Below are 14,666 nucleotides of genomic sequence, written 5' to 3'. Positions count from 1 at the left end.
TTACGCTGGAACACTATCGTGTTGTTTATTACGGTTCTCCTAGTAGCAGGATATTACGCTGGCACGCTATCGTGTTGTTTATTACGGTTCTCCTGGTAGCAGGATATTACGCTGGAACACTATCGTGTTGTTTATTACGGTTCTCCTAGTAGCAGGATATTACGCTGGAACACTATCGTGTTGTTTATTACGGTTCTCCTAGTAGCAGGATATTACGCTGGAACGCTATCGTGTTGTTTATTACCGTTCTCCTGGTAGCAGGATATTACGCTGGAACACTATCGTGTTGTTTATTACCGTTCTCCTGGTAGCAGGATATTACGCTGGAACACTATCGTGTTGTTTATTACGGTTCTCCTAGTAGCAGGATATTACGCTGGAACACTATCGTGTTGTTTATTACGGTTCTCCTAGTAGCAGGATATTACGCTGGCACGCTATCGTGTTGTTTATTACGGTTCTCCTGGTAGCAGGATATTACGCTGGAACACTATCGTGTTGTTTATTACGGTTCTCCTAGTAGCAGGATATTACGCTGGAACACTATCGTGTTGTTTATTACGGTTCTCCTAGTAGCAGGATATTACGCTGGAACACTATCGTGTTGTTTATTACGGTTCTCCTAGTAGCAGGATATTACGCTGGAACACTATCGTGTTGTTTATTACGGTTCTCCTAGTAGCAGGAAAATTACGCTGGCACACTATTGAGGATTTTTTCCCCCTTCACAATAAGAGTGAACTGTGTCACATCGCCTGCTGCTGGCTTTTCACTCCACGGACTCTATAGCCCCCAATACAATACACTGTAATAGACTGTACATGGAAACATATTTGGTTGTAGAGAGAAAATTGTATGACACAGTACCCCTCCGAAGACCCTACTGAATATTCTACACCCCACTTTAGCTGAGACCGGTAGAAAAGTATCTACAGCCCAATATTCCCAACATAACAGTGTCAACATTGTATTTTTTCATTCTTGGTAAAAAATAATTCTAAACAATATATATATTTTTTTTTTCATAAATTACTCACCTTGCCTTTTCCTGTTGGCACAATAGAAGTAGAAGTAGCCACTGATTAAAATGCAATGTCTTTTGAAAGAGTTATCCCGAGCGGCGCAGTGGTCTAAGGCACTGCATCTCAGTGCTTGTAGTGATTCCAGGCTGTATCACATCAGGCCGTGATTGGGAGTCCCATAGGGCGGCCGGGTTTGGCCGGTGTAGGCCGTCATTGTAAATAAGAATTTGTTCTTAACTGACTTGCCTAGTTAAATAAAGGTAAAATAAAATTGCAATATTTTGAAATGTTGGCTTTTATTTTGAAGGTATCATAATTACCATACGAACGTGACGTCATCGTTTTTGCTGCTGGCGTAATACTGGCGCAGAGTTTGTGTCCCGTCTTTGATACTAGTGTGTGCGGAAGTGAGAGACTAGCAAGCGTGTTGGTTAGCCCAAATAATATCAGATCATTTAAATTGGCTATGATTAGCCCCAATTAGTAGCAGACAAGCTAGAAAGAAACAAGATAAACTAGTTAACGGCTCTTGTTAACTACTATAGTCAATGGTAGTGTAACATTCTCCATTCTGTACAGGGCAAAGCACTGTTTAGCTAATAGCTAGCTAGCAATTCTAGAGAAAGCCAGGTTCATTACACCCGGTTCCATGGAGACAGTCTCGCGGCTGGACAGTACACCGGGGGGGAAGAGGGGTCCTCCAGCCTGGGACACGGAGACGGACTCCACACGGGAGATTAAAACCCACTTTCGTGTTTGTCGGTTCATCATGGAAACGGGTACAGTACCGAAACAGAACCCCCAACCCCTATCCCTAACCAACTATGGGTGGTCAGTCATACCCTGCCTTGGCCGGTATGGGTGCAGGATTTTGCTCCAGACCAGTGTTAAAACATCTGAGTATATCATAATTTTAAATAAGGCGGTTATTAGTAGAATAAAGAGTCGCGGCTTGGCTAGCACAAAAGCCTACACCACTGACCCTTAACGCCCCCCCCCCCTTTCTCGCCCCCTCCCCAGGTGTTAAGTTGGGCATGCGTTCGGTGCCGGTGGCGACAGCGTGCGTGTTGTACCACCAGTTCTTCCAGTGTGTGAGCGTGACGGTGTATGAGCCCTACCTGGTGGCTATGAGCTGCATCTACCTCGCAGGCAAGGTGGAGGAACAGCACCTCCGCACCCGTGACATCATCAACGTGTGCCACAGGTAGGTAGGGCTGTTTCTGTTTGTTTTTTTACACCCTTTTTCTCCCCAGTTTCGTGATTATCCTATTACGATCTTGTCTCATCGCTGCAACTCCCAAAGGGGCTCAGGAGAGGAGTCATGCGTCCTCCGAGGTAGGGCTGTTAAATCATCATCAGGGAGGTAGGTTACATCATCAACATGTGCCGTAGGTAGGGCTGTTAAATCAATGTGTGAGGTAGGTAGGTTGGTAGTGCCACGTTCAAAACAACTGGAAACTCTGAAAAATACGAGGTCAAATCATGAGTCAGTGATCTTCAGGTCGGAAAGTCAGAGCTCTAGAAAGAGGACCGAGATCCCGACTTGAAATTCTGTTCAAATCAATTTTTCCCAGTCAGAGCTCGTTTTTTTCAGAGTTCCCTGTTGTTTTGAACGATCGGAAGTCAAAGATTTCAGAGTTCCCAGTTCCCAGTTGTTTTGAACGCGACATAGGTAGGTACAGTGAGGGAAAAAAGTATTTGATCCCCTGCTGATTTTGTACGTTTGCCCACTGACAAAGACATGATCAGTCTATAATTTTAATGGTAGGTTTATTTGAACAGTGAGAGACAGAATTTTTAAAAAAATCCAGAAAAACGCATGTCAAAAATGTTATAAATTGATTTGCAATTTAATTAGGGAAATAAGTATTTGACCCCTCTGCAAAACATGACTTAGTACTTGGTGGCAAAACCCTTGTTGGCAATCACAGAGGTCAGACGTTTCTTGTAGTTGGCCACCAGGTTTGCACACATCTCAGGAGGGATTTTGTCCCACTCCTCTTTGCCGATCTTCTCCAAGTCATTAAGGTTTCGAGGCTGACGTTTGGCAACTCGAACCTTCAGCTCCCTCCACAGATTTTCTATTGGATTAAGGTTTGGAGACTGGCTAGGCCACTCCAGGACCTTAATGTGCTTCTTCTTGAGCCACTCCTTTGTTGCCTTGGCTGTGTGTTTTGGGTCATTGTCATGCTGGAATACCCATTCACGACCCATTTTCAATGCCCTGTTTGAGGGAAGGAGGTTCTCACCCAAGATTTGACGGTACATGGCCCTGTCCATCGTCCCTTTGATGCGGTGAAGTTGTCCTGTCCCCTTAGCAGAAAAACACCCCCAAAGCATAATGTTTCCACCTCCATGTTTGACGGTGGGGATGGTGTTCTTGGGGTCATAGGCAGCATTCCTCCTCCTCCAAACACGGCGAGTTGAGTTGATGGCAAAGAGCTAGATTTTGATCTCATTTGACCACAACACTTTCACCCAGTTCTCCTCTGAATCATTCAGATGTTCATTGGCAAACTTCAGACGGGCCTGTATATGTGCTTTCTTGAGCAGGGGGACCTTGCGGGCATTGCAGGATTTCAGTGTGTTACCAATTGTTTTCTTAGTGACTATGGTCCCAGCTGCCTTGAGATCATTGACAAGATCCTCCCGTGTAGTTCTGGGCTGATTCCTCACCGTTCTCATGATCATTGCAACTCCACGAGGTGAGATCTTGCATGGAGCCCCAGGCCGAGGGAGATTGACAGTTATTTTGTGTTTCTTCCATTTGCGAATAATCGCACCAACTGTTGTCACCTTCTCACCAAGCTGCTTGGCGATGGTCTTGTAGCCCATTCCAGCCTTGTGTAGGTCTACAATCTTGTCCCTGACATCCTTGGAGAGCTCTTTGGTCTTGGCCATGGTGGAGAGTTTGGAATCTGATTGATTGATTGCTTCTGTGGACAGGTATCTTTTATACAGGTAACAAACTGAGATTAGGAGCACTCCCTTTAAGAGCTCGTTACCTGTATAAAAGACACCTGGGAGCCAGAAATCTTTCTGATTGAGAGGGGGTCAAATACTTATTTCCCTCATTAAAATGCAAATCAATTTAAACATTTTTGACATGCGTTTTTCTGGATTGTTTTGTTGTTATTCTGACTCTCACTGTTCAAATAAACCTACCATTAAAATTATAGACTGATCATTTCTTTGTCAGTGGGCAAACATTCAAAATCAGCAGGGGATCAAATACTTTTTTCCCTCACTGTAGGTAGGTGGGGGTGTTACATCATCGTGTGCCACAGGGAGGGAGGGAGGGAGGGAGGGAGGGGCGGAGGGAGGGAGGGAGGGAGGGGCGGAGGGAGGGAGGGGTGGAGGGAGGGAGGGGCGGAGGGAGGTAGGGAGGGAGGGGCGGAGGGAGGGAGGGAGGTATTGTAATATTTGTCCATAATTCTTCTCTGTCATATTGGTGTTGATCCTTCACCCCTTGCCTTTTCCCATGTTGTTGTGTTACATCATGGATTTAAAATGGTCACTGGCCTACACAAAGTGGAATTATGTTTTAAATTTGTTTTACAAATTTATAAAAAACATAATTCCACTTTGACATTATGTGGTATTGTGTGTAGGCCAGTGACAAAAAAATCTAAACGTATACCGTGAAATATATAGTATGAATACATATTTACAGCTGTAACAATGATGAATGTCCATTGGGGCTGGGGGTAAATGTTCGTGGGGGGTGGGTAGAATAGCAGAATATCTTCTTGGCCTTCCTGGAGGGCAGGCAGTGGGCATGGCTCAGCGTACCACCCTCTATAGTACCTTGCGGTTAGCGGGCTGTGATGCAGCACGACAGTATGCTCTCGATGGTGCTCCTGTGGAACACTGTGAGGCCCTCGGAGACAGGCCACATTTCTTCAGCCTCCTGAGGTCCGTGTGGTTAGACCATTTCAGCTCAAGGGAGATGTGTATGCCGAGGAACTCTTACTCAACATAACCCTGATGTATAATCTCCTTCTCTCTCCTCCTCCCACTCTCCCCTCTCTCCCTCCCTCCTTATCCATCCTCTCCCTCCCACTCTCCCCCCACCCCTCTCTCTCTCCAGGTATTTCCACAGTAGTAGTGAGCCTCTGGCTTGTGATGGTGCATTCTGGGACCTCAGGGACAGTGTGGTGCAGTGTGAACTCCTGGTCCTAAGACAACTCAACTTCCACGTCTCCTTCCAGCACCCACACAAGGTCTGTACTGACCCCTGACCCCTGAACTCTAACCCCTGACTCCTAACCTCTAACCCAGGGATGGGCAACTGGTGGCCCATCTTTATGTAGACCAAAAGTATTTGCCACATCTTCAATTTAAGCCTACTAGAAAGTGTGTGCCCTCAGACCTGGAGGGAAGCTAAAGTCATTCCCCTACCCAAGAATAGTAAAGCCCACTTTTCTGGCTCAAATAGCTGACCAATCAGCCTGTTACCAACCCTTAGTAAACTTCAGGAAAAAATTGTGTTTGACCAGATACAATGCTATTTTACAGTAAACAAACTGACAACAGACTTTCAGCACGCTTATAGGGAAGGACATTAAACAAGCACAGCACTTACACAAATGACTGATGATTGGCTGGGAGAAATTGATGATAAAATGATTGTGGGGACTGTTTTGTTAGATGTCAGTGCAGCTTTTGACATTATCAATCATAGTCTGCTGCTGGAAAGAACGTATGTGTTATGGCTTTACACCCCCTGCTATATTGTGGATAAAGAGTTACCTGTCTAACAGAACACAGAGGGTGTTCTTTAATGGAAGCCTCTCCAACAAAATCCAGGTAGAATCAGGAATTCCCCAGGGCAGCTGTCTAGGCCCCTTACTGTTTTCAATCTTTACTAACGACATTCCGCTGGCTCTGAGTAAAGCCAGTGTGTCTATGTATGCGGATGACTCAACACTATACACGTCAGCTACTACAGCGACTGAAATAACTGCAACACTTAACAAATAGCTGCGGTTAGTTTCGGAATTGGTGGCAAGGAATAAGTTAGTCCTACATATTTCCAAAACTAAAAGCATTGTATTTGGGCCAAATCATTCACTAAACCCTAAACCTCAACTACATCTTGTAATAAATAATTTGGAAATTGAGCAAGTTGAGGAGACTAAACTGCTTAAACTGCTTGGAGTAATCCTGGATTGTAAACTGTCATGGTCAAAGCATATTGATACAACAGTAGCTAAGATGGGGAGAAGTCTGTCCATAATAAATCGCTACTCTACCTTCTTAACAGCACTATCAACAAGGCAGGTCCTACAGGCCCTAGTTTTGTCGCCCCTGGACTACTGTTCAGTCGTGTGGTCAGGTGCCACAAAAAAGGACTTAGGAAAATTGCTATTGGCTCAGAACAGGGCAGCACGGCTGGCCCTTGGAAGTACACAGAGAGCTAACATTAATAATATGCATGTCAATCACTCCTGGCTCAAAGTGGAGGAGAGATTGACTTCATCAGTACTTGTATTTATGAGAGGTATTGACATGTTGAATGCACTGAGCTGTCTGTTTAAACTACTGGCACACAGCTCAGACACCCATGCATACCCCACAAGACATGCCACCAGAGGTCTCTTCACAGTCCCCAAGTCCAGAACAGACTATGGGAGGCGCACAGTACTACATAGAGCCATGACTACATGGAACTCTATTCCACATCAGGTAACTGATGCAAGCAGTAGAATCAGATTTTAAAAAACTGGTAAAAATACACCTTATGGAACAACGGGGACTGTGAAGAGACACACACACAGGTACAGACACATGCATACACACACAAACGCTAGCACACACACTCTACACACACGTACATTGTGATATTGTTGTATGGTGGTATTAAACATTTTGTGTTGTAGATATGTAGTGGTGTAATAATGTTATATGATGTACTGTTTTATATTTTGTTTTATATGTAATGAAAGTGCTTTAATATGTTTGGACCCCAGGAAGAGTAGCTGCTGCCTTGGCAGGAACTAATGGGGATCCATAATAAACCCCAGGAAGAGTAGCTGCTGCCTTGGCAGGAACTAATGGGGATCCATAATAAACCCCAGGAAGAGTAGCTGCTGCCTTGGCAGGAACTAATGGGGATCCATAATAAACCCCAGGAAGAGTAGCTGCTGCCTTGGCAGGAACTAATGGGGATCCATAATAAACCCCAGGAAGAGTAGCTGTTGCCTTGGCAGGAACTAATGGGGATCCTTAATAAACCCCAGGAAGAGTAGCTGCTGCTTTGGCAGGAACTAATGGGGATCCATAATAAACCCCAGGAAGAGTAGCTGCTGCCTTGGCAGGAACTAATGGGGATCCATAATAAACCCCAGGAAGAGTAGCTGCTGCCTTGGCAAGAACTAATGGGGATCCATAATAAACCCCAGGAAGAGTAACTGCTGCCTTGGCAGGAACTAATGGGGATCCATAATAAACCCCAGGAAGAGTAGCTGCTGCCTTGGCAGGAACTAATGGGGATCCATAATAAACCCCAGGAAGAGTAGCTGCTGCCTTGACAGGAACTAATGGGGATCCATAATAAACCCCAGGAAGAGTAGCTGCTGCCTTGGCAGGAACTAATGGGGATCCATAATAAACCCCAGGAAGAGTAGCTGCTGCCTTGGCAAGAACTAATGGGGATCCATAATAAACCCCAGGAAGAGTAGCTGCTGCCTTGGCAGGAACTAATGGGGATCCATAATAAACCCCAGGAAGAGTAGCTGCTGCCTTGGCAGGAACTAATGGGGATCCATAATAAACCCCAGGAAGAGTAGCTGCTGCCTTGACAGGAACTAATGGGGATCCATAATAAACCCCAGGAAGAGTAGCTGCTGCCTTGGCAGGAACTAATGGGGATCCATTATAAACCCCAGGAAGAGTAGCTGCTGCCTTGGCAGGAACTAATGGGGATCCATAATAAATACAAATACAAATAGATTTTCCTCCCTTCCAAAAAAGAATACAAAAATAGTAATACTTTTTTAGGAACTCAGTCTGGGTCTCAACTTACTGTTGAGGGTTAGAATAGTAGAATACACCAGGTGGTGATTAGAATAGTAGAATACACCAGGTGGTGATTAGAATAGTAGAATACACCAGGTGGTGATTAGAATAGTAGAATACACCAGGTGGTGATTAGAATAGTAGAATACACCAGGTGGTGATTAGAATAGTAGAATACACCAGGTGGTGATTAGAATAGTAGAATACACCAGGTGGTGGTTAGAATAGTAGAATACACCAGGTGGTGGTTAGAATAGTAGAATACACCAGGTGGTGATTAGAATAGTAGAATACACAAGGTGAAATTTAGAAATTTGGTTGTGCATCAAGTTTTCTCGTTATTAAATGCTGAGCGATTAACCAAAATATCTATTTTTCGGTTTTTAAACAACTAATTGACCGATGTCTGTTCAATTATTTGAATTCTATTTAGTTGGGGATTTTTCTGTGAGCTCGATGTGTAGTTTCTGTAGAGGTAAATCAGATCCAGCCTGAACTGCGCGATGTAGTATGGAGTTGTAGTTTCCAACAGGCCAATATTCTACATTGTTTAGTGCAGAAAAAGTGGCAATTAACTACGATGACCATAATCTATTGCGCGCCTGCTTACAGTGCATTCAGAATGTATTCAGACCCCTTGACTTTTTCCACATTTTGTTACGTTACAGCCTTATTTCCCCACATCAAATGGATCTACACACAATACCCCATAATGACATAGCAGGTTTTCAGAAATGTGTGCAAATGTATATTAAGAAAAAACGGAAATATCACATTTACATAAGTATTCAAACCCTTTACTAAGTACTTTGTTGAAGCACCTTTGGCAGCGATTACAGCCTCGAGTCTTCTTGGGTATGACGCTACAAGCTTGCCACACCTGTATTTGGGGAGTTTCTTGTCTGTGTGCTTAGGGTCGTTGTCCTGTTGGAAGGTGAATCTTCGCCCCAGTCTGAGGTCCTGAGTGCTCTGGAGCAGGTTTTCATCAAGGATCTCTCTGTACTTTGCTCTGTTCATCTTTCCCTCGATCCTGACCAGTCTCCCTGAAAACCATCCCCACAGCATGATTCTGCCACCACCATGCTTCACCGTAGGGATGGTGCCAGGTTTCCTCCAGACGTGACGCTTGGCATTCAGGCCAAAGAGTTCAATCTTGGTTTCATCAGACCAGAGAATCTTGTTTCTCATGGTCTGAGAGTCTTTAGGTGCCTTTTGGCAAACTCCAAGCGGGATGTCATGTGCCTTTTACTGAGGAGTGGCTTCCGTCTGGCCACTCTACCATAAAGACCTGATTGGTGGAGTGCTGCAGAGATGGTTGTTCTTCTGGAAGGTTCTCCCATCTCCACATGTCTTTGCCTCGACACAATCCTATCTCGGAGCTCTACAGACAATTCCTTCGACCTCATGGTTTAGCTCTACAGAGATGAGATGACGACTTGGAATGAAATAAATAAGTCATCAAATAAAACAAATGTAATATACACAACTGAAATATTTTATTAAAGTAATGTGAATAAATGATGGTTAATAAGTGATAAGCAGTAATGGTCAGTCACTACCATCATGGGACTTTTAATTGATTTTATTCTGTGTTGTTACAGCATTTGACCCACATAACGCATAGTGCATTTGTTAAAAAATTATAATCGAAATTTAAAACCGTGATAATTTTTTCATAATGAAACCGAAGCGACCTCAAAAAGAAAGAATCGCTCAGCACTACTTGTTATGTCAGTCACTGACAGCAAAACAGTTTCAGATTGGTAACACATACCTGGTCTGCGTTTGTAACATCTCTGTCTGTGTGTGTGTGTGTGTTGTGCGTGTGTGTTGTGTGTTGTGTGTGTGTGTGTGTGTTGTGTGTAGTATCTCCTCCACTACCTCCTGTCAGTGAAGTCGTTAGTGAATCGTCACGCCTGGTCCAGAACTCCCGTCGCCGAGACCACCTGGGCGTTGCTTAGAGACTGTTACCATGGCACCATGTGTGTGCGCCACGCCCCCCAACACATCGCCATAGCAACGCTGTACCTGGCACTGCTCAGCTACGGGGTGGAGGTTCCTGTCGGAGAGAGAGAGTGGTGGCAGGTAAGGAGAGAGAGGTTGGGGGGGGGTGTCGGAGAGAGAGGTTGGGGGGGGGTGTCGGAGAGAGAGGTTGGGGGGGGGGGTGGGGGGGAGAGAGAGGGGTGGGGGGGGGGGGTGTCGGAGAGAGAGAGAGGTGGGAGGGGAGAGAGAGGGGTGGGGGGGGGGGGTGTCGGAGAGAGAGTGTGGTGGCAGGTGGGGGGGGGGTGTCGGAGAGAGAGAGAGGTGGCAGGTGGGGGGGGGTCGGAGAGAGAGAGAGAGAGACACGGGGAATGCTAATTTGTTATAGAGCAGATCTAACTCACTCTATTAAATTAATCAAAACAGGAACATTTTACATTTGGCTAGAAATTCAAAAGGAAATTATCTCAACAGAGAAAAATGCAGCTGGCTTCCAGGTTAAGCGGGCGGGTGTTAAGGAGCGCGGTTTGGCGGGTCATGTTTCGGAGGATGCATGACTCGACCTTCGCCTCTCCCGTTGGTGAGTTGCAGGGATGAGACAAGATCGTAATTGGATCACAATAGGATATCACGAAATTGGGGAGAAAAAGGGGGTAAAATAAATAAAGAATATATTTATTTTTTACATAACCTCCATTCACTATTCCAGCGCAGGCTATGGATGACGTTTTCTTTTTGTGGGCCATTCTAAATAAGAAATAATTCCATATTAGTAAACTACTAGCCTCCATGTCTTGCTCCGCACAGACCGGACATGTTTACAGTGCATTCGGAAAGTATTTAGACCCCTTCACTTTTTCCACATTTTGTTTCGTTACAGCTTTATTCTAAAATGGATCCAATTAAACATGTTCCTCATCAATCTACACACAATACAATACTTATTTTCCACCATAATTTGCAAATAAATTCATTAAAAATCCTACAATGTGATTTTCTGGATTTTCTTTTCTCAATTTGTCTGTCATAGTTGACGTGTACCTATGATGAAAATTACAGGCCTCTCATCTTTTGAAGTGGGAGAACTTGCACAATTGGTGGCTGACTAAACACTTTTTCCCCCACTGTATGTCTAAGATAAATATAGTATTTATTGTGATGGTTTAGTCTATATTACATGGATTTATTAGGCTTTTTTAAATGTTCCAAAGGAGCGCATCAGCAGCTTGTATGTGTGGAGGCCTGGAGATGCTGTAGTGTCGAGTTAATGTGGCTAATTATGCTGTAACAAAGGAGTCCGCTTATACTGAGCTTTGATCATAAGTTTTATTCATATCACAAGATTTCAGCATAAGTTTACAGATGTCAAGATCATCCGGAGAGCAGTGTCCGAAAAGAATATGTCTGCTCTGCTCTTCTTTGTTCAAACCCAGTACTTATAATCTTTCCCAAAATATAGGTGGTTCCCCATACTGTCCAATCACCTGTCTCCAACAAACAGACTCCCTCTGTTCTATGGGGTGTCACTCTAAAACGGCTCCCTCTGAAACTGAATAAACATCCTCTCAGGTTCCACTTAAAAACATTAGCAAAGTCATAATTCTCCATATACTACAATGCTAAACATGTTTATGTTAACTAACGGTCAATTACCGGGAGACCGGCGGTTATTTGCATGACAATCACCAGCTGACAAAAGAAATGGACCGGCACCGCCCATATGTGTCTGATAGGATGGTGGGTGGGGTCTGATAGGATGGTGGGTGGGGTCTGATAGGATGGTGGGTGGGGTCTGATAGGATGGTGGGTGGGGTCTGATAGGATGGTGGGTGGGGTCTGATAGGATGGTGGGTGGGGTCTGATAGGATGGTGGGTGGGGTCTGATAGGATGGTGGGTGGGGTCTGATAGGATGGTGGGTGGGGTCTGATAGGATGGTGGGTGTGTCTGATAGGATGGTGGGTGGGGTCTGATAGGATGGTGGGTGGGGTCTGATAGGATGGTGGGTGGGGTCTGATAGGATGGTGGGTGGGGTCTGATAGGATGGTGGGTGGGGTCTGATAGGATGGTGGGGTGGGGTCTGATAGGATGGTGGGTGGGGTCTGATAGGATGGTGGGTGGGGTCTGATAGGATGGTGGGGTGGGGTCTGATAGGATGGTGGGTGTGATAGGATGGTGGGGTGGGTGTGATAGGATGGTGGGTGGGGTCTGATAGGATGGTGGGTGGGGTCTGATAGGATGGTGGGTGGGGTCTGATAGGATGGTGGGGTGGGGTCTGATAGGATGGTGGGTGTGATAGGATGGTGGGGTGGGTGTGATAGGATGGTGGGTGGGGTCTGATAGGATGGTGGGTGGGGTCTGATAGGATGGTGGGTGGGGTCTGATAGGATGGTGGGTGGGGTCTGATAGGATGGTGGGGTGGGGTCTGATAGGATGGTGGGTGTGATAGGATGGTGGGGTGGGTGTGATAGGATGGTGGGTGGGGTCTGATAGGATGGTGGGTGGGGTCTGATAGGATGGTGGGGTGTGATAGGATGGTGGGTGGGGTCTGATAGGATGGTGGGTGGGGTCTGATAGGATGGTGGGTGGGGTCTGATAGGATGGTGGGTGGGGTCTGATAGGATGGTGGGTGGGGTCTGATAGGATGGTGGGTGTGTCTGATAGGATGGTGGGTGGGGTCTGATAGGATGGTGGGTGGGGTCTGATAGGATGGTGGGTGGGGTCTGATAGGATGGTGGGTGGGGTCTGATAGGATGGTGGGTGGGGTCTGATAGGATGGTGGGTGGGGTCTGATAGGATGGTGGGGTGGGGTCTGATAGGATGGTGGGGTGGGGTCTGATAGGATGGTGGGTGGGGTCTGATAGGATGGTGGGTGGGGTCTGATAGGATGGTGGGGTGGGGTCTGATAGGATGGTGGGTGTGATAGGATGGTGGGGTGGGTGTGATAGGATGGTGGGTGGGGTCTGATAGGATGGTGGGTGGGGTCTGATAGGATGGTGGGTGGGGTCTGATAGGATGGTGGGGTGGGGTCTGATAGGATGGTGGGTGTGATAGGATGGTGGGGTGGGTGTGATAGGATGGTGGGTGGGATCTGATAGGATGGTGGGTGGGGTCTGATAGGATGGTGGGTGGGGTCTGATAGGATGGTGGGTGGGGTCTGATAGGATGGTGGGGTGGGGTCTGATAGGATGGTGGGTGTGATAGGATGGTGGGGTGGGTGTGATAGGATGGTGGGTGGGGTCTGATAGGATGGTGGGTGGGGTCTGATAGGATGGTGGGGTGGGGTCTGATAGGATGGTGGGTGGGGTCTGATAGGATGGTGGGGTGGGTGTGATAGGATGGTGGGGTGGGGTCTGATAGGATGGTGGGTGGGGTCTGATAGGATGGTGGGTGGGGTCTGATAGGATGGTGGGTGGGGTCTGATAGGATGGTGGGTGGGGTCTGATAGGATGGTGGGGTGGGGTCTGATAGGATGGTGGGGTGGGGTCTGATAGGATGGTGGGGTGGGGTCTGATAGGATGGTGGGGTGGGGTCTGATAGGATGGTGGGTGGGGTCTGATAGGATGGTGGGTGGGGTCTGATAGGATGGTGGGTGGGGTCTGATAGGATGGTGGGTGGGGTCTGATAGGATGGTGGGTGGGGTCTGATAGGATGGTGGGTGGGGTCTGATAGGATGGTGGGTGTGTCTGATAGGATGGTGGGTGTGTCTGAAAGGATTTTGGGTGGGGTCTGATAGGATGGTGGGTGGGGTGTGATAGGATGGTGGGTCTGATAGGATGGTGGGTGGGGTCTGATAGGATGGTGGGGTGTGATAGGATGGTGGGTGGGTCTGATAGGATGGTGGGTGTGTATTGAGCTCTTCTCTCTGTGTGTCTCTAGGTGCTGTGTGTATTGAGCTCTTCTCTCTGTGTGTCTCTAGGTGCTGTGTGAAGACGTCACTAAGGAACACATTGATGCCATCATCTCTGACCTGCTACAGCTCTACGATATGGAGGCCAGATGTACCTGAAGGGGGGGGGGACATTTTATGTGTATATGTACTGTTGAGTAGTATTTTCTGTACTCTGAAGAACTTAACTGTTTTTCAACTGTTCACCTTTTTGATAATAAATGTTAAATGAAGAGTTAATACGTAACTGATTAGTAAGGAACTCCCCTCACCTGGTTGTCTAGGTCTTAGTGAGGAACTCCCCTCACCTGGTTGTCTAGGTCTTAGTAAGGAACTCCCCTCACCTGGTTGTCTAGGGCTTAGTAAGGAACTCCCCTCACCTGGTTGTCTAGGTCTTAGTAAGGAACTCCCCTCACCTGGTTGTCTAGGTCTTAGTAAGGAACTCCCCTCACCTGGTTGTCTAGGTCTTAGTAAGGAACTCCCCTCACCTGGTTGTCTAGGTCTTAGTCAGGAACTCCCCTCACCTGGTTGTCTAGGTCTTAGTTGGACACGAATTAAAGGGAATTATCCAGCATACACACGTCCTCCACTAATTAAAGGGAATTAACCAGCAGACACACGTCCTCCACTAATTAAAGGGAATTAACCAGCAGACACACGTCCTCCACTAATTAAAGGGAATTAACCAGCAGACACACGTCCTCCACTAATTAAAGGGAATGAACCATTAGACACACGTCCTCCACTAATTAAAGGG

At 46.5% G+C, this 14,666-nt stretch overlaps 1 protein-coding gene across 1 annotated transcript; it reads left to right on the top strand.

Annotated features, from left to right (window-relative positions):
- Window positions 1-1,410: 1,410 nt before the first annotated feature.
- On the top strand, window positions 1,411-14,144 carry LOC311114591 (cyclin-Q-like). Its single transcript, XM_084189831.1, has 5 exons — window positions 1,411-1,801; window positions 2,043-2,226; window positions 5,113-5,245; window positions 9,909-10,127; window positions 13,940-14,144. The coding sequence occupies exons 1-5, from the start codon at window positions 1,672-1,674 to the stop codon at window positions 14,027-14,029; spliced, it is 756 nt and encodes a 251-aa protein (XP_084045957.1). The 5' UTR covers window positions 1,411-1,671; the 3' UTR covers window positions 14,030-14,144.
- The last annotated feature ends 522 nt before the right edge of the window (window positions 14,145-14,666 follow it).

This window comes from Coregonus lavaretus (assembly GCF_964263955.1).
Source record: "Coregonus lavaretus genome assembly, contig: HAP1_SCAFFOLD_693, whole genome shotgun sequence".
Lineage (NCBI taxonomy): Eukaryota > Metazoa > Chordata > Actinopteri > Salmoniformes > Salmonidae > Coregonus > Coregonus lavaretus.
Note: the sequence above shows the minus strand (reverse complement) of the source record. Positions and strands in the feature narration are given on the sequence as shown.

Bases quoted from the DNA above. Each gene is read 5' to 3' on its own strand.
- LOC311114591 (XM_084189831.1), top strand. From the start codon at position 1,672: ATGGAGACAGTCTCGCGGCTGGACAGTACACCGGGGGGGAAGAGGGGT. The intron at 2,227-5,112 runs GTAGGTAGGGCT...CTCTCTCTCCAG, and splicing joins ATCATCAACGTGTGCCACAG to GTATTTCCACAGTAGTAGTG. The intron at 10,128-13,939 runs GTAAGGAGAGAG...GTGTGTCTCTAG, and splicing joins GAGAGAGAGAGTGGTGGCAG to GTGCTGTGTGAAGACGTCAC.